Raw genomic sequence first — 20,174 nt, forward strand, 5'->3', positions numbered from 1 at the left:
TTTTTAATGCATTATTTAATTATTTCTTGGCTAGGGTAAAACTCAGGGCGTGACATCCCCTGTGGTTGTCTATCCTATTTAATGCGACAGAGACACGAGGGGGACATGTTGTCCCTGCAGTGAGTCAGTGACAAGGATGTCACTGTGCTGTCAGGGTAGCCTGTCCCCTACTGCCTTTTCATTGGGAGGAGTGCAGACGGGGGTTGCGGCACAGACGCATGCCCATCATGAGGGCGATACGGTGGTTGGGCGCCGAGGCCACGTCTCACACGGGGTGGGGCCCACGATGCATAGTTGGAGTGCCAAGGGGGTCAAGAGAGGCCTGACCCCTCTATCGCTCGCACACAGGGCCACCTTTCGGGCCCGACCACTTGGGAGCACGCGGCTCTCTAGGGCCCGACCCCTCCCCTTTTCCAGGGTTTCTGGTCTGTGGGCCCTCAGCAGCCTCATGCCATGCATTCAAACTTAGGGGATACCCCCGGACCTATGTCTCCGACATAGTTGATATGCACATAATAACTCTCTAAGAGCTTCTTTTAGGAAAAAAAAGACTGATGTTACCGTACCGTCCTTCAGTTAGCAACATTACCTCCGAATTTCAAAATCCTATAGAGTTGCTCGTAAATTGGTTAGGCAATATGACAATAACCTTGCTGCTTTTAATCTTTGGCCAATGAAGTGCATGTTCAAATGATTAGGTGGAAGAACATGTATGCATATCAAAACCATGTTGTGCCAAACTTTGCAATATAGTTCAAAGATGGAAAAAAATAAATATATTTTGCTTCTAGAATATAGGTGAGAGAAGAATTATGAAAATATACATGTGATGAGGCGCGAGGACATGGCACTGCGTGGTGGGTCTGTGGTAGCGCCTCGTCCTCGAGCCACAGCATATGTATATTTCCACAATTCCTATATTCCTGCAAAATAGAAAAAACAAGACATTCCCTCCGTTCCATATTATAAGACTTTTGACCTAGCTAAGATTTATTTGTGTGCTAATAAATCTAGGCACATATACAAAAACATATATATTATACATCGATGAATCTAAGCAAAGCCAAAAAGTCTTATTATATGAAACAGAGGTAGTATATTTTAATTGTTTTCTTCGAAGAAGCCTATACAGAATCAACGACTATTGGAAGAATACATGACATATTAGCACACCGGAGACCCCACGCTAGTGTGACTAATCAATAAGTAAGCTTACAACTGCCAACAAACTTGCATTTCAATCACCTCTTCATGAAAATGAAGACAAAACACAACTTCAACACATGAAAGCATGCATTAGGTGCAACAATCTACATTCTTAAACAGTACAGTAGCTTCTTGTTCCTGATAGTTTCATGATATATGAACAACACTATAGCAACTAGGCGTGTATACATATACAAGTTTTGTTTTCCTACGGGTATAATAAAACAATCCCCGTCAACAAAACTAACTAGTGCTAAAAAGAACTGGGCTCTATCCATCCTCACATCTTCTACACGATGAAGGCGGCATGGCGACAAAAAACACATGTTCTATTCACCAAATGAACAACAAATGCTCAGCAGATTCCACATGATCATCACATCACGCAGCATGCCCATGCCTATTTTACTCGTTGGTGACCCCATTATATACTATGCCTGTATACTCCTTGCTATCACAATCAGCTTCAATTTCTGATTGGGCTTTCTTCGGCTTTCGAAGGTGGACACTGGTATGCTTGATGCTAGCTTTTCTAGGGCTATTTACTAAGAGCAGGCAGGACATAACATAGGACAAAAGCTCCTCTCTATGGGAGAATGTGAAATCCAAATGAGCATACACGAATTCATTGTAGGAAACCTCTACACCAGCCTTGCGCATCAACTTGTAGTGCTTCTTTACCATGGATGGTGAGATAACTTTGTCTCTTTGCCCAGCAACTAAATCCACTGGGATGTCAATGAGGCCATAATGAGCTCCCAGGTCCAACGGTTCTGGTGTTCCATATGCCTCCATGTTTGCTGCTGGACTTCCATAGTCATACATTTGGAATCTTGTTGCCCTCTTTATTTGTGCAAGGTGGACTGCAACATGGAACGACACACCGGGCATGTCATCCATGTTGTAGTGGGGCAACCCGAGTACCCCCACCCAATTTGAGCTATCGCCACCAACTACATAGCCCATAAGAGTTTGGACAAGGCCACCCAAAGCAGGATAGTTGTTGAAGTCCCTAGCCAGCTTGTTAAGTAGCATCCGGAAGAAACGAGTTGGTATGTAAAGCCCAGGTATAAGTGGAGCAAGTACTGGTCCAACAAACAAAATGAGCTTTTCTACCATGCTGAACACCACATTGGAATCCTCATGAAAGCCAGCAGGCGATAGCAAGACCAATCTAGACAACCTATGGGACTTCTGCGCAATCCTCGATGTCACTACATACATTAACATCACCGCACCACCCAAGCTGTGGCAGACAGCACAAAGCTTGTATGGTTGACTATCTCTCTCATCATCCTGTGAAGCCTGCACTTCTAAATTTTTTATCTTATTATCGTTTTGATCCTTTGTTTCCAAATTTATATGAGGTCTACTTTTGCCAAGTTCTGAAGTTTTAATCTTGTGAATTTCTTCAACGATTGCTTTCATATCTTTGGTTCCATGTTCATTAACAGAATATTTCCAGTACCTAGCATGGATTGACAAAACCAAATAAGGCATGACAAAATACAGAGAGCGAAATGACTTAAGCTACAACACAAATTGCTTTGTTGCATGCAGTCAAGACCTCATATACTTTGCAGTATTACTTACTTGTAGGAAGAAATATTTTTATCAACATGCTCCCTGGAGACCAAACCACGCAAATTTCCAAGAAAAACATCATAACCTGCATTCACCCAGAAAGAGTTTTGAGCATTTGCTGCACATTACTGCAGCATATAATATCCGGCCAATTTTAAATAATAACCTTGATCATAGGCCGCAAATGCAGGTGAGCCAACAACACCATTCGATACCCAACTGCAGGAGAAACAACATGACTTTATTAGATAAACCACATATAAATAAGATAGATAAGAAACTATTTGAATCTATTTTGACTATTCACTACCGGCACAACCTTAAACAACTACAATAAAAGTGTGTTCATACTTTTGTATGCATGCATTGATTCTTAAATTATGCATAAAACTAAGAACTTTGGTGTAAGACTAGTTTTAGAAAACTAACATAACTAAAGAAATAGATACACAGAATAGAAAATGGGTCAGTCAACTTACGACATATCAGTAAATAACAATTATATTATAAATCTAAAGTCAAGACATGATGGTTGATATCAACAGAGTGGATCGTAAATATTGTATCCTGCTGATTAAGTAGTATAACAGTGAACAGCAAACACAACATTTGTATCTTTCTAATCACTAGATTTAAATCTTTCTAAATTAACAATATCAACTTCATCATCAAAACCTACTATACCAGCTCATATTTCTCGAGATCAGTTAGGCCATGATCTCATTAACTATAATCATGGTGCACTTAACATAGTAATCAAGGTAGAAGCTAACTTAGGCGACCTCTTTCCTATCAATTGCCTGGTCATTTCAGTCTATTAAATGGGGAAATGATGCTAATATATATAAATATAGAAAAAGAATAGGAGCACACATTAAATGGAACATTAAAGATCAACCTAAAACATATTTATAAAGCACTAATAGCAAACATGTAAGAAATTAGAAATGCCATCATGATTAAGCATTTGATTATAACTCACCCCATAGAAGAGTCAAGTATTCCATGTTGCAGCAATACCACCTTATGTGAATCATGCCTGAAAATTGCATGCACCAAATCTCAGTCTCCGTACTGCAACTACTGAGAAAAATATTTACATCTTACCTTGGAATTCTCTCCAGCAGTAAGACATATCCATCTGAAGTAACTACTTTTATAGCCTCGAAAGGATAACTGCAAAATTATGGTGAGATTAACATATTAAAAATGAACAATGACAAAAATGATTTAATTAAAAAAATCAAACTCACTAAACAGATGAGAGATTGTTTGAGACTCTAATCATAAACAATTGCAGGGATTTACACATTAATACAGACATGGTCCAGATTCAATTGACACATGCAACCACAATCTTGACTGATAAAGGTAGTAAACAACATTTCTCATCTTGAAAGTCAAGCATAGCTCAAACCTCATGGATAACTAGATATATCAGATAATGCTTGCGTAAGCCTTCAGTGTCATTTGATGCAAAGAAAAAAAACAGAAAATCAATTACTACATAAGTTGGTATGACTAGAAAGCACAAACCCACAAATTTGTGGCAAGTGCAACTGAAGAAGTACTTTCACACCTAAAAAAAAAGCTAAAGATGCTCATTCTCGATGTACATGTTTATGAACCAAAAATCTTGCATCACCTACCCAAGCTCAGTGATAACATCTTCACATGTCCGAGAATCCGTATTCAAAGGATGTCGATATGTAGTCTTCCTTTCAGTTGGGGTCGGATTATCATTGCCAACATTAGCAGTTGGTACATCAACAACAGAACTGTTGCTGCTGCCGCCTCCTCTATGAATCCAGCAAAACAACTTTTGCCACACCTCAGAAGGAGAAAGGACATAATGTGCGCCTTTATGAACAATGTCAAACACTGATTCGATGAAAATCTCAATTGCAAGATGGAGATCCTAAATGGTACAAAGAGAGAGGGATCAGGATGTGACTATTAAAAAAGTGAACATAGAAAATTAGTGACCAATAAGTGAATATCTTCAAGAAATTGGTCTGGTGAATAACTAATATGATCACTGATTTTTGCTTCAAGATCAATTTAGTCCCTCACATTTCATACCAGATAAATGTCCAAAGTTTATTATGTTGCTTAATATAGCCCTTTGGCTTAATAAAATGCCACATGGACATGACGCGTCATCCATGCAAGCAAATTCAACATTTAAATATCCATTCTACACTTACATTTTCCATAGGAAATAAAGATAAACAATGGAGGGCAAAAAAGGGCAATTGGCAATTATTGGCAAATAAATGATGGACAAATCCATTTTATATAGGTAGTACCTCAAAAACTCCACGCCTCCTGTCAGTTGTTCGTTGAAGAACTTGATCGTTGATGTTAAGCCCTCTCCTAGAAGCAAAGTTTCTAAAAACATGGGGACTTTCTGGAATATAAGGACTTTCTGGGATTTTACTAGCTGTCTGCGTGATCGAAAACTTCATAGCATTGAATAGAATCTGAAGCAAAGAGACAAGAAATCTGACAGGCCAAAGAATCCATGAAACTGCATATCTAATAGGTCTTCTCAATCGATGATCACGTCTACCAAAACTGCTTGTGTGTGATAACCGTGAACTTTGGGACAATGGAGATGAAGGGCATATAAACTCTTCATTTTCATCATCCCCAGGGATTGAGTCAGTTAATAATTCACCATTAGAATCGACAGATAGTTCATGAATGAACACATTGAATGATGAAACGCCACTGATACCAGAACAAACAAGTGCAGCCATCAGAAAGAGTAAAACAAATTGTCATCATAGAAACAGATGTGAAACCTTGTTACATTAACCATATACAAGTCATAAATATTACTAATATAGCTTAGAACTTCATAAGCCTGAAATGGTAGACGTAAGGTCTCATGCTGGTGAAAATAACCTCAGCCAAATTGTACGCTCGGCTATTGCACAATATGATACAAATTTATTCAAAATTATCTAGCAACGAAAGGAAAGAACCCATTGGCACTATAATCACAACTTTCCATCAACCAGAGACTAGATTCGATGGGGCAGAGCCTATGTTAAACAAATATTTGCACAAACCAAATCCAAAGTGGCAATAGCACATAAAAAACTTCAAGATTATAAAATCCACTTCATGTTAATGAGCACTCACTACCTTGTAATTGTTAGCTTATGTTTACAATAAAATGTTTCTTCCTATGCCAAAAAGTAAAATTGGCCAACAAATGCAAGACTGAAAAATTACTCCCTCCGGTCAAAAATATTTATCGTTTAAGACAAGATTTGGTCAAATTTCTAAAATTGTGACAAGCAAATTTGTGTTAAAATAAATTTATAAATCCTAATAAGTTTATGATATTATGATAGTACTTTTCGCGGAGAATCTATACATATAATTTCTCTTGTATTTAAACTAAGCATTTAAAAAATTATCGATAGTCGGAATTTTATAAGTTTGACCTAATCTTGTCCTAAGCGACAAATAATTTTGACTGGATGAAGTATCTTATAAAGGAGCTATGCATGTGCATAACTGATCGAATGCATGCGCCCATTGCTAGAATGCTAGTAGATAGGGAAAAATATAGTAACACAACTTGTGCCCAAAACTAAAGCACAAAAACATGACAGGATACCAGTGTTCAACTGATACCACCAGCTTAAACATTAAGCATAATTTTAAGCAAAAGAAAATAAGCTAACCTTTTCATCCAGCGAGGAAGACATGGACCACGAAATGATGGTCTAAGTTCCCAGCCACTAATGCCTTCTAACATGTTGGCCTTCCCTGGTAATAGAGTCAACAAGAGTGCTGATATTCCATTTATCAACCTTGCAACATTGTTTAGTGACTCATATGTGAATGTCTTCATAGACCTAGCCAAACAATACATGCAGTCAAATAACACATCCCATTCGTAGAGAAGGGCTAATATAAGAGGAACTTAGCGGGCATCTTAAACTTTGCAGTAGAGAATGCACAAACAGATAAATTTATAATTGAAGCATGAAAAGTATATATAAATAAGTACACGCAAATAAACTCCAGACCACAAATGCAATTATGACTGATGTAATAAAATGTTGGGAAAACAACTTACATATATGACCTCGGACTCTCGTAGACATAATGTCAAATATTTGCATTATAAGGTAGAACTAGTCAGTATTCAACCCTTATTTGTTTGAGGCTTTTAGTTTTTCCGAGTCATCTATAAAGGAAGATAAAAATATGGTATTTACAGTTTCACGCTGGTACTCTCACAACAATACTTCTTTTGTTTACACCACATTGTTGTGTAGAAGGTAAGTACAATGGCTCTAGTTATGACTTTAACATTCATATCTTGTTATTTGGCAAGGGAAGAGGTACTAACTACAATTTCGTAAGGCATACTATAAGACAACAGACAGCGGAGAGATTAACAAAGAGTGTAGCAACCAACGATGGGTCAAAGTGGTGTTGAGTAGGAGGGTCACACTTAACAACAGTATCAATGAATCTCCCGTTGCCACTGATATCATTCATATCATCATTCACTAAAATATCATAGTCCTTACTTGTAAGTCCACAAGCATAATTCAGTAATTCACATAATAACATTTCCACACTTAGTATCATGATAATGCTGCCTAAATTAAAAAATTGTGCTTTAGCCATGCCATGATTTTTCTATATAATACCTCCACCTCCCCAAATCTTTCGGAACTCCATTGTTTAAAATATCAATCACCCATCTTTCAATATCAATTCTTATCCAACAAATCACATCCTATTGCTTTTTTTTTTTGGATTGATGAATGAAATATAAAATCAGCAACAACTAGCCTTAATCGAAATTCCCTAACCTTAATCCAAAATCTCAAATCAGAAATTAGGACCCCAAAGCATTACCTCCAATCCTCCCCTCCATCTCCAATAAATTCCAACAAAAACCGCAGCCAAAACAAGCATGCGCATAGCCCAAAACTAAAACAAAAGAAAAAAAACACTACTCCCTCGACAGGAGGTGAGCAACCGTGCGCAGGTGAGGATCGAGGCGATGGGAGGATAGAAGCTCACTCCTTGATGATGGCGATGACGTGGTGGATGAATTCCTGCAGCATTATCGTCGGCCGATTCGCGCAACGGGGGACACGACGTGGATTTAGACACCACGGCTCCTTTTGGAAGGTCGTGAAAAGAAGGGTGAAGAAAGGAATCCGAAGGAGGGAGGCATAGAAGCCAACGGAACAGTTTGGTCCTCTCTCTATTTTTGTAATCAGATCAAGGGAGGATGAAATTAAAAGTGAGAGATATCGTGGTCCACAAAAAATAGAACTGACCTGGTGGATATGACCATGACATGTGGGCCATGCAGGGGAGTGGCACACGTGTTGGTCATGTTACGTGACGTGTAGGGGTTAGCCAAGTTTATCCCGCGGAGGAGTACCGCCTTGTTTGTTACGGCAAAGGGTAGGCTGGCATGGGGTGCAGGATCACCGACAGGTGGGTCCAGCGAAGCTATGGGCCGAGATGTCAGTGCGGTCTCATCGTGGATTTGCGCGGTGTGTGTTTCTTCCCTTGCCGCCTGTGTATTTTTTTTTTCTTTTTCTTTTGTTGCGGGAAGTAAAAGGAGAGCAGCGACTGCAGCGTGAGAGGGGGTGCATGCTGGTGACGTGTCACCATCTGTTGTTTTGTCTGGCCATGCGCTTGAGCACGTGCCATTGTGTTGGACCGGTCTCTGTCGAGGTTGGATCCTGGCAGCGACATGGCGGGACGCCTTTCGCACGACACGAGACGAGATAGCCCATGGGATGCGTGCACTTTCCATTTTCCCCGTGCAGTACGTACCGGCGGTATGGTAAACTCGCAGCAATTTGATCTTATATATTAATGAAATATAAATAATTTTAATAGTATTATTTCTCTCATTAGTCACTTATTATTTATGATTTTTAATTTTATCTCCTACACTTACACTTCAATTTATTTCTTATTTATTATAAAACATCATAGCATTTTCTTCTTAATATTAATCTTTGTTAAATTAACAACGCAGAAGTTACCGTGTTGGGATATCTCTAGTATATTTGTGTATGGAACAATTACGAGTTCTCAACTGAAGGTTGGGGTGTGAAGCTGTGTGGTAAACAAAAAAAATACGATATTACCATGGTTTCCATTTCAGATTAAAAGATATTTTCATTTATCTTAGGTGGTCATTGTTTTTCCAAACAAAAAATAATTTATAAATAATATTTCTCTGTATCTGCTCAGTGATCCAAAATCAATGGCTAATAAATAAACTTCAATGAAAAATCCTTAAAATCAACTCTAAATTTAAGATTAAAAATTTAAATTTTAGTTTAGCCTAAACAGAAACGAAAAGATAATGCTATTAAACTTATATGCATATTGATAAATCTGAACACGTATGTCATATGAGGGCTTTTAGAGTGCTCCAAGTTATACCTCTAAAACTCTGTCATCAAATACTAACCGTTGTTTATTTGGTGATTTGTGTTTTAAACAAATGTTTTTGTCTCCTCTCATAGATACTACCGCCTGAGAAGTAAAGCAATAATTACAACCCTCCTACGTTGTGCATGCATGGAATACAAGTACGTCACACCACACCGTGCCACTTGCTTTAAATTTATTTAAGTTTTTGGAATTCAAAGTATAATATAGTAGCATGGTATGTGATCTAGAATATTACAAAAAATAAAATAGATGTATTTATGACCCATACCATTTGTATTTAAGATATTTGAAGTATCTACAATTATAATGGAAATTTTATATGTGAAAAAAATAAATATAACTCAATGTTTAAATTATTTCATAACTCCAAAAATAAATGAATGGAAAAAAACTAAATAACATTTCACTAAGTAGGTTATTATAATTTTCATTCATTTTATAATTTTACTAGTAATTAATGCATATGTTAATTCTACTTTTCGTATACACACAAGGAAATATTGGTTTCTTCCTTCCATGTAGAAATTTATAGTAAGCTTTTAATTATCGTGGAATGACTCTACTGGGGTATTCGTAAACTATATATATACGTATATAAGCAGGCGATTTACCGAATAGGAAAGCAATTATATATGGTATCAACCGGAGTTTGGTAACTATCGGATTGCATGTCACATGTACCGGATCCGAGCTGTAACCGAATTAGGATAGATTTTAATCTTATCAGATTAGTACTTTGCCTGTAAGCCTTATCACCCAGTATATAAGGGGGACATGAGCACCCTTTATAGGGAGGGCTAGACATACGGCATATCCAGATTGACTATCTTTTAGTTCTAGTTGATCTGTTCGATCTAATACCATTGCGAAGCAGAAGTAGGATATTATCTTATATACCGAGAGTCTGAACTTGAGTAAATCGTCTTCTTCTTCATCCTAAGCATCGAGTTCCTAGTTTGATTGCCACCCTATAGTTTTATTGCCGATCCAAATCATTAACAATTATAATAAATAGCATCTTACCAAAAAAGGTAAGATTTATCTTTTAACTCTTGGATCAATCTATAATAAATGGCTCATACAGTTTTGGGTGTACCATAAAAAAATCTCATATAGATTCATAATCGAGTATAGTAAAAACAAAACATTTTATAAAAAGCGATACAAACGTGTGCACGGAAAACGACATAATCAGAGGTAAAGAAGCGAGCAGCCCAACACGGCCAGAGTGGTCAATTTATTACTTCAAGTTAGGGGTTGTTTAGTTCCAAAATTTTTTTTCCAAAAACATCACATCGAATCTTTAGACACTAAATGAAGCATTATATATATATATATATATATATATATAAACATTAAAACTAATTACATTGTTACGGAGGAAATAGTGAGACGAATCTTTCAAGTCAATTAAAACGTGATTAACCATAAGTGCTACAGTAATCAACATGTGCTAATGATGGATTGATTAGACTCAAAAGATTCATCTCGCGTTTTTAGGCGAAATCTAAATTTTTTTTATAATTAGACTAAATTTAATACTTCACATGTGCCCTTATTTTCCTAACGTCAGACTGGTATGCGGTGGCCCAGATCTGCACCACCAACACTGTAACATAACCATCCCCTTCTGCCAAGATTGCCGTCGACCTCGTCGGAGCGGCACCGCCGCCGGCGAGTCCCGCCTCTCACCCCTCTCCTCCTCTCACCGCCGCCCACCGTCTCCTATCCCTATCACTTCCTGATGCCTCCGCAGCCCACCCCAGCGGCGGCCATCGCCATGTCCGCATCCGAGCTCCCTCTCGGCCAACATCCGTTACGCCCCCACCCAAACCCTAATCCGGCTTGGTCGCCGGTCGCCGGTCGACGGAGCTCGGTGGCGCCTCTTTTGGTAGCTTCCACTGATGAATGTGCTGTCAATGGTAGCTGGAGCCATCATGTTTCCTGTGCTGGGTTGTTCTGTAGTATATTATGCCGGCGCCATGAACTGATGTTTTCGATGGAACATGTTTGGTTTCTTCTTTTATAGAAAGATGAGCTTTGTTCCTATCGGAGTCACTATGAAATCCTAGATATTATCATGTTCTTGATGTATTCTTCATATATATATTTTTTGTTGGGAGCTACTGAATGCTTTTGCTTTCAACTTCATTGCATAAAAATGGACGACACTTACAAAGTTATACATAGTTGTATCAGAGGGAGGCATGGATTCTTCATTGGAAGCATAGCAGGAATGTTATTTTGAATGTTCGAGCTCGATGTCTCTGTGGGAGGCTGTTTTCGTGGTCACCTTAAGCTTGTTGTTTTGCATCCATGGTCAACTAGACAATCTTGGTAAGATTTCTCCTCTTTTATTATGTATAGAGTTGAGCTGATTTTCCGAATTGATCGTGATCTTTTGCTCTGGCAGGTTTCATAAGCATCGATTGTGGATATATCACGACGCCGAGCTACCAGGATTCCAAGAGAAATCTAACATATGTAGCCGATGTGGGATTCACCGATGCAGGGTTTATCCACAATGTTGATGTTGGGAGCATGCAGATGGATCTTTCACAGCAGTACACAACTGTTCGCAACTTCCCCAATGGAACTCGCAACTGCTATACGCTCAAGCAGCTAACAAGAGGTGGCAAGTACCTGGTGAGGGCCACCTTCGGGTATGGCAATTACGATGCTCTGAACATGACTCCTGCATTTGATCTGTATCTTGGGGCCAACTACTGGGTCTCGGTGAACATTACTGACGCTAGTAGAGCATACATCTATGAGTCGATTGTAATGTCCCCTGATGAATTATTGCAAGTTTGCTTGGTGAATATTGGGTCAGGAACCCCTTTCATCTCTGGGCTTGACCTCAGGTCACTCCCTGCAAATTTTTATCCAGAGGCCCATGTGTTACAGACTCTGGTTTTGCTCAGCTTCTTCCGTGAAGGGGTCAGCTTTGGCCTCAATCGCTTCCATTTTGGAACTGATAACCATAACATTAGATACCCAGTTGATCACTATGACCGTTTCTGGCAGAGGTATGAAGACATTCCTGGCTGGGAAGATGTACCTGACAAAATGAACGGGACAGTCAAAACGCCCCAAAACAACACCTATGGTGCACCATCTGATCTGATGCGTAGTGCATCTACTGTGGTGAATGCCTCATGGATGGACCTGCGATGGAGTTCTGATGCATCCATGGATGTTGGCATCAGCCCTGAGTACTTTGTTGTGCTCTACTTTGCCGAGTTGCAGGCAATCCCAGATAATGCGTCACGACAGTTCCTCGTCTCTGTGGATAACACCTTGTTGGCTGCTGGATTCAGCCCACGTTACATGATGGCTGATGTTTTATCACAGACTGTGAAAGGCTCAGGTCCGCATAGCATCCTTCTCAATGCAACAATAACATCCAAACTTCCACCGATGGTTAGTGGCATGGAGATATTCTTGGTGCGGACACTAAAAGAGTCGCCCACTGACTCTTCAGATGGTATGTAGCATGCATATAGCTTTCATAACATTTTATTTTCCTGCCTTCCAAATCAATCTATGTGTTTGTTCGTCTTTGTCTATTCTTACCTCCATATTTTAATATATGATGTTTAAGAGAGGCTAGTTAACCTATTTCTTGTCTGATTAGCTTGTCCTAGGTGTCATTTATATATTAAAAATAAGGAGGTAGTATGTCACTACTACATGATAAGAAGCACTTCACTCTATAACCTATATTTTCCTCCACTTGTTTACTTGCTTGCCATATGTCTACAGCCAACGCCGTGATGACTATCCAGACAAAGTATTCTGTGAAGAAGAACTGGGAGGGTGATCCTTGTTCTCCCGCAGCTTTTTCATGGGATGGATTGAGCTGCAATTATACTCCGATCGGAGACATCCAATATAATCCCACGGGTTTGCACAGAATAACAGCTTTGTGAGTCAATTCTGCATCAATGATCAATATCACAGCATGCATAAATATGCTGCCAGAATATTTTTTTGGTTTGCACAATTGCATGCAACAGGAAGTTAAGAGACAAAAAAATCAAAATCACACAGCATCCAATTTCCTTTTCATTTTATTGTTTTGATCTCAATTATCTTCAGGAACTTGTCATTCAGTGAATTGATTGGTGACATTGATGCTTCCTTTGGTCAGCTCTCATCGCTCCAACACTTGTACGTAATCGATACTGTTAGAATCATTTCAGGCATGCATTTTCACACTACAAGTTCTTAATTTGTATTTGAGGTGTGATCATTAGTAGCTGCTGCAGGCATGTTTATCAAGTTGTAAAGTTGAGTTTAGTCATCATGCCACCGACTAGTCATTTCATTATAGTATAGTTGTTTCTACTTGCTACTGCCGTGCATGGATCTAGAGAACAAAACATAATAAAAAAGCCGGAGCCAGTGGGTAGCAAAAACAGAATGGACAAGCGATAAGGAGAAATGGGAAGAAAAAGGAGTAACCACTAACATGCACAATAACCAGATAAAACGAAAGAGAGCAGAGCTATCATGTGAGCACACAGCAGGACTGCAAGCAGAGAACAGAATCAAGAATAGAGGGATAGTATATTAGGGTTAGTATATTATGTCCTGTCCGAGGCCCAACCCCTAATATGTATTGTGCTCTAACAGAGGTAGGAGGTGCTTAGTCAAAGACATGACATGATGGCTGCATAATAGTACGATCCAAGCACTTTCTTCTCTTTCTTGAGTTTCAAGTAATATCATAAGACCACAACTGTTTTTATTTATTTTTCTTCAACTTAATCCATCATGCTTCTTATAATTCTAGGGATCTATCTCACAATAACCTGTCAGGATCTATACCTGACTATCTGGGTGAAATGCTGTCACTTACCTTTCTGTAAGTTTTAGCTATCTCTGTTTTTCTAAATGAGTGTAGATTCTCTAGCCAACAACACTGTATATTTGGATACTGTAACGCACAGAACACCTTTTTATATAGTTCCCTTCTGTCATAGGGATTTGTCAAACAACAACCTCAGTGGAACAATTCCAACTTGTCTGCAAGCAAAATCTGACAGTGGGCGGATCAAACTAAAGTTTGTACTTCTCGTAACTTTTTGATGGAGGAAACTCATATTTCATACTATCTACAAAGTTATTGCATCAAATTGTTGATAGCTTTTATATATATATCAAACAAGAGTAGCAGACAGATTTTTGCAATTTGGCACCCTGTTTGTTTTTAGGACTTATAGTTGGATGCCTGATTGAAATTTAATCACCTAAAATCTCTCCAGTTTACCTGGAATTATACAATTATGATCCCTTACCTGTATTTCAATCAACATTAATTCTGTTTGCTAGGATTGGGAATAACCCCAACCTATGTGGAGATCATACCTGCAACCCCAACTCCATTTCTAATGAAAACAAGAAGAGGGATAAAGTTGTAAGTCGTGTAATAGCTGCTGTCATAGTAGCTATGGTGTTAGCCCTATCCCTATCTGCAGTTTTCATTTGGTACAGGAGAAGGAAGACAGACCCAGGTAAAGTAGCTACTTAAATTAGCAGTATGTACATACATCACAGGGATTCATTCAGCTATTTGTAGCCTGCACAGTACAGTGCTATTTAAAATAGATGAGTGACTTTGCATGCATGAATCTCTCGATCCAGATGTTCTTCCTCAAGCTGATCCATACAAGAGTCGGAGATTCAAGTACAAGGAGCTCCAAGACATAACGAATGACTGGAAAAATGTAATTGGGGAAGGTGGGTTTGGTCATGTATATGCTGGAAAATTGGAGGATGGAACTGCTGTTGCTGTCAAGGTTGAATCACAAACATTGCGAGGAAATCGTAAGCAGTTTTTGGCAGAGGTACATACAAAGGCACCACTATCAGTACAGTTTGATGCATGCATGGACTATTCTATAGTATTATGTATCATTGGATCATATAAAAAATGGACATGTAGCCATGTGTATCTTGCAGGTTCAACACCTGACCAGGGTTCATCATAAGAATTTGGTGTCCTTAATTGGCTATTGTGACGATAAGGAACACAGATGCCTTGTGTATGAATACATGGATGGGGGAACCCTGGAGGCCCGGCTCAGAGGTTGGTAGTTAGTTCGATTAGATTTTTACCCCCACAATTTTTGTTAGCCAGCATTTCATATACCATACTACCTGGCCTTTTTGACGCTGCTGCAATCTTCATGTATAGGTCTGTTCTGCTCAACGATTGATCGAACAAAATATAATCTAATTAGGCACAATAGGAATTCACACATTAATCAAATTAAAGAAAGTAATTAAATCTATCCATTCTATACTGAGTTTGCTTTATTTTTTTAACGAAAAAAGAATCCTTATGTACGTGTCATGAAATATCACATGAAAAGTACTTTGGAATTAAAAATCAACTTAAAACTTTATAGAAAGAAGGAAAAATAAATAGTTCCACAATTTAAAAAAAGCCCCTAATTCAGTAGTCCACAGTATAATCACCCTTGCATTTGTTCTTGTTCACAGGTCAGGAAGCTCCATCTGAACCACCCCTTACTTGGCTGCAACGTCTTAACATTGCACTAGGATCTGCCAATGGTACTAGACATCTTTATTTTAGTTTGCAGCTCAGTTTTAACTGGTGCAAATGAGTGTAGACTGTAGCTGAGCATATAATTTGGATAATCTCTACCCTTACATATATGTTTCTCATGTTTGAAATAATTATACACATACACATATATGCATGCAGGATTAAATTATCTGCACAGGTCGTGTAGTCAGCCTTTAATTCACAGAGATGTAAAGACAGGAAACATCCTTCTGACAGCAAGCCTTGAAGTAAAGATATCTGACTTTGGGTTGACAAGGGCTTCCATCCATGGGACAGTGGGAACACACACCCCAACCCAACTGGCTGGCACTCCAGGATACATGGACCCAGAGTATATAATTATCTACTTGTTAATTCTTGACCAACTGTGTTAGCTTAGTTTCATTCATAATTTTCTTTTTGTTAAGGTCGTTGTCACCAGTAACCATGAGCATGCATTGCATATATGCTATGCAGATCCCTTCAAACTAGTCATCCAAGTGAGAGCAATGATGTGTTCAGCTTCGGAGTTGTTCTCATGGTGATCATCACAGGAAGGTCAGCGATTGTCACCATCAATGGTGTGGAGAGGAACCTTGCACAGTGCATGCGCGACTGGCTTTTAAATGGAGGAGGAATTGAGGCTATCACTGATCCGAGGATACGAGACAATTGCAATCACAGCTCAGTAGAGATGGTGGCACAATTGGCTCTAGATTGCACTCAGCCCACTGGTCAGGACCGGCCAATTATGGAGGATGTTGTCACCACACTGACGCAGAGCTTGCAACTGGAGCTGTCATTGTCATCGCCGAGCTTCATGAGATCCAGAACCACCATCTCATCAGCTGTTCGGTTCACCGGTTCAGGGTGTGCTGATCGCGATGCCGCTGCTGACTACATCGCTGCACTTCAGTTAGAACAGGCCTTTGTCGAAACATCAACAAGGTATGTGACATGCGAATGACAGCCTGCAAAATTACGCGGGCCTCCGCACCAGCTGGGTACGTGACATGCATAGCGAATGTGGCAAATTTTCTAGGGAATGTGGCAAATTTTGTCATGAACCGTACATCTAGTACTCGCTTTTGATTTACATGAACTTCCTCCTATATTTGGGCATGAAATGTGCCTCTTGTTAACCACTGGCTTCTGTTACTTTTGGTGAGTAGAGGGTGCTCTGTTTTTCTCTGAGTGACCCTTGCTATCTTAATTTTTGACACTGCCTGCTATGTATCATCATATCATTCTTCAATTCCCAAACCAAAAAAAACTTCATATGCAGAGCATACATGCACATCCTAGGATTCAAGAGTCCTAGATAAAAATTGAAAAGGAACTGATGGAGCTCTGATATGACAGAGACAAGTAATGCCATGGGATCTGCTAACTTTAGGGATGCATCAAAAGATGGTAACAGAGGCGCATTCTTTTGGAAGGGATTACAGGATAAAAGGAGATAACACAAGCCAAAATGGGACACATAATGGAATTTGGAGGGCTGAGAATTATAAATACTGGAGAGTTATGATGAATGTTTCTCTGCTTTGTAGGCGGATTCTCAGATTGGAATCGGGTTTATAAGAGCCATGCTTGTTAATTGCTTAGAAATAACTACATTAGTGATGATGGAGGCTTCTTTGAATCAAATGCCTTGTTTGGCCCAGGTTTGAGAAACTGCCGGTAATCGCCACGGTGACCGGTAAAACCGCCGTGGCATGGTAGTGGTTACGGGCAGTTTGGTTTGAATAAAGTTCGAGCAAATTCAAAAATTTTGTCGAGAAAACCACAAAATTTCCTGGTAATAATACATATGGAGTTGTAGAGTGTTTGGTGATGAAATTTTATGAAAATAATGTTTCTATGATCAAAATCTAAGATAAACAATTAAATATGTAAATGAATAAAATTAAAAGGAACGACACCGTTCATTCAGGCCTAATTTCAGAAAATCATTTGGTATAAAAATACCACATATCTAATCTATAGGTAATATCACGTAACAAATAGGCGCACGTGGATTAAAACCATATACACCTAAAAACGACTCATCTTTATGGTAGAATGCACCGTACTATTGTAGACGAACTCTATGTGAGGTAGACATTCTTTCACACCTTAAAATTCTACTTCAAAATAGCCTGCAACATTGTAGAGAATGTACGGTTGACCACTTTGGTTTGGCCATCAATTCAAGGATGATATGTATATAGAATAATAGTTGGTTCCGAACGTGGAGAGATGTATCATCGCTAACGCACAATACAATAACGTCTCGTACAGTTATAGTCAGGTCATCAATGTTTATTCTTGATTGTAGTTATCATCAAGTCACCGAAAGATCGGGCTAATTAGAGGTGTGAGTTTATCGAGTGGTGCTCAGGGTTTATCACCTTCAAGTGGACTTCGAAGCATTAAGTCATACGACATCATATGACATAGGAGCAGGATTAACTTAAATGCCAAGGCTATAGGTCCGTTGGATGGCCGGTGCAAGGTCAGAGATACATTGATTCCACTCGTTTATGGCTTTTGCTTTAGGCCCTATCTTTTGTTAGGTTCAATGCTTCATATTGTTAGGCAACAAAACTTACTTGTTCACTTATTGTGATGGTTCACTAGGACTCCTTTTTTCCTTCCTTTTATGCCCACCTGTGGGGGTCTAGACCCCCTCAAAGATGGAGGGAGTGTCATCAAACAACATGTCATTGGTAACCATGCCTGATCATCTAATGTATTGGCTAAGGCATGTGAGAGGTGTTAAAAAGTGGGGGCATATCTTTAGGTTGAGCAACATCTGTTCGTGGAATAGTGCTTAGTGTGTTTTGTAGGGAAAAGGGAGGACTTTCCTTTTATGGAGGGAAGGCAATCTCGGTGCATGCTAATGGGCTAGAGAGGAAGACTATCGGAACAAGACTTCGAGCAAAGGTTTTATATCTAGAATGTCACGCCCAAGTTTCTATCCTAAGCCAAAATTCAATAAAGAAAATTGCTAATCAATAATTGGTATAATTAAAACTCTGGAGAAATACCCCTCAAAAGAATTAATTTAATTCAAATAAGTCAAAGTCTGCAAATTCATTAACTAGATTTAAAGTTGAAATTTAAATTATAAAAGTTGCCCAAAAATTCAAATTAAAATTTGCAAGGTGAGGCTTTTTCTCTCTCTTTTTCTTTTTTCCCTCCTTTCCCTCTCCCCGGGCCAGCCCAACCGCTGCTCGGCCTGCTCCCCCTCCTCCCGCGCGCGCCCTCCCGCTGCCGATCGGCCCAGCTGTTCGCCCGCGCCGCGCCGGTCTAGCCAGCCTCCCTCGCCGCCCGCGCCCCCTGACAGGCCGGGCCCGCCTGCCAGCCACCTCCCTCCCCTTTCCCCGAATTCGGCTCGGCGCCGCCGCCGCGATTGCCGCTATCCGTCGCAAATCACGCCGCCACATTCCAAATCGGCGCCACCTTCCATCCCCGTGCCCCTTTCCAAATGCCGGCAACCCCATCCCTCTATTTAAACCCCACCTCCGCTCGCCGCCACCGGTTTTCCCCTCGCCACCCGAACGCCGCCGCTCGAGCCTCGCCGCCGCCCGTCATCCACGCCGGACCCCGTCACCACGTGTTCCACCGCATCGCCGACATCACCACCGCCTCCCCGACGCCGGTGAGCGCCTCCTCCCTCCTCCCCTCTCTCTGTTCCTCCCTGGCCGACCGCCACCAGGCCACACACCGTCGCCGGACGGGTGCACCGCTCATCGTTGTCGCCGCCCGTCGTTGGCGTCGTCGCCTTCGCGACGCCGTCGTCAAGCCACCGCCGCCTGCGCCTGTACGCGCTCGCGCTTGTCGCGTGCCGTCGCCACTGCGTCAGTCCGGCGCCGCTGTTTCCCCCGGCCGCGCCCTCGCGCCGCCGCCTCCCGGGACACCGTCGACGTCACCATCATCCTCGCCGCCCGCCAGACGCTGTGACACCATCGCCACCGCCCGTCGGTCGATGGTCGGCCGACCTGCGCGCCGCCGCCCGGTCGCCGGCCGAGCACCGACCGTCTCCTACCTCCTCTCCCCTGTTCGCTCTCACTAGCCGGTGGGGCCCACCCGCTAGCTAGCCTCTCCCCCTCACCCTCTCGGCCGGGCCCGCTGGTCAGCCGCCCCGCCGCCTCCTTCCTCTCTCTTCCCACAGGTCCCCACCCGTCAGCCTCCCTCGGCCGCCCTCTCTCACTGACAGGTGGGGTCCACCTGTCGGCGCCGATTCCCTCTCTGGCTGACATTAGCAGGCCTCATTAATTGCGCAATAAATCAATTTAGGATTTTTTTTGTTTAGTAAAAACCTAGAAAACTTCTAAAATTCATAACTAATTCATCT

At 40.7% G+C, this 20,174-nt stretch overlaps 2 protein-coding genes across 3 annotated transcripts; one reads left to right on the top strand and one right to left on the bottom strand.

Annotated features, from left to right (window-relative positions):
- Window positions 1-1,315: 1,315 nt before the first annotated feature.
- Window positions 1,316-7,960, bottom strand: LOC102716135. The gene is made up of 9 exons (XM_015837391.2): window positions 7,852-7,960; window positions 6,492-6,665; window positions 5,100-5,523; window positions 4,440-4,708; window positions 3,898-3,966; window positions 3,773-3,829; window positions 2,957-3,009; window positions 2,800-2,875; window positions 1,316-2,674 (listed from the first exon to the last, which is right to left on the bottom strand). Exons 1-9 carry the CDS (start codon window positions 7,893-7,895, stop codon window positions 1,612-1,614), a joined length of 2,229 nt encoding a protein of 742 aa, XP_015692877.1. The 5' UTR covers window positions 7,896-7,960; the 3' UTR covers window positions 1,316-1,611.
- Window positions 7,961-10,851: 2,891 nt separating this feature from the next.
- On the top strand, window positions 10,852-17,115 carry LOC102709278 (putative leucine-rich repeat receptor-like protein kinase At2g19210). 2 transcript variants are annotated; one of them, XM_006654116.3, is made up of 12 exons: window positions 10,852-11,592; window positions 11,669-12,742; window positions 13,021-13,183; window positions 13,357-13,428; window positions 14,054-14,125; window positions 14,244-14,324; window positions 14,593-14,774; window positions 14,905-15,107; window positions 15,223-15,349; window positions 15,766-15,837; window positions 15,992-16,184; window positions 16,310-17,115. In XM_006654116.3, the coding sequence occupies exons 1-12, from the start codon at window positions 11,517-11,519 to the stop codon at window positions 16,797-16,799; spliced, it is 2,805 nt and encodes a 934-aa protein (XP_006654179.1). In that variant the 5' UTR covers window positions 10,852-11,516; the 3' UTR covers window positions 16,800-17,115. The 2 variants fall into 2 exon arrangements, with proteins under 2 accessions (XP_006654179.1, XP_006654181.1); XM_006654118.3 differs by lacking the exons at window positions 14,054-14,125; window positions 14,244-14,324.
- The last annotated feature ends 3,059 nt before the right edge of the window (window positions 17,116-20,174 follow it).

Source organism: Oryza brachyantha, chromosome 5 (genome assembly GCF_000231095.2).
Source record: "Oryza brachyantha chromosome 5, ObraRS2, whole genome shotgun sequence".
Taxonomy (NCBI): Eukaryota; Viridiplantae; Streptophyta; class Magnoliopsida; order Poales; family Poaceae; genus Oryza; species Oryza brachyantha.

Bases quoted from the DNA above. Each gene is read 5' to 3' on its own strand.
- LOC102716135 (XM_015837391.2), bottom strand. From the start codon at position 7,895: ATGCTGCAGGAATTCATCCACCACGTCATCGCCATCATCAAGGA. The intron at 6,666-7,851 runs GTGAGCTTCTAT...TTGTTTGGCTAG, and splicing joins GTCATCGCCATCATCAAGGA to GTCTATGAAGACATTCACAT. The intron at 2,876-2,956 runs GTTATTATTTAA...GGGTGAATGCAG, and splicing joins ATTTGCGGCCTATGATCAAG to GTTATGATGTTTTTCTTGGA.
- LOC102709278 (XM_006654116.3), top strand. From the start codon at position 11,517: ATGTCTCTGTGGGAGGCTGTTTTCGTGGTCACCTTAAGCTTGTTGTTT. The intron at 14,126-14,243 runs GTAAGTTTTAGC...CTTCTGTCATAG, and splicing joins ATGCTGTCACTTACCTTTCT to GGATTTGTCAAACAACAACC. The intron at 15,108-15,222 runs GTACATACAAAG...TGTATCTTGCAG, and splicing joins GTAAGCAGTTTTTGGCAGAG to GTTCAACACCTGACCAGGGT.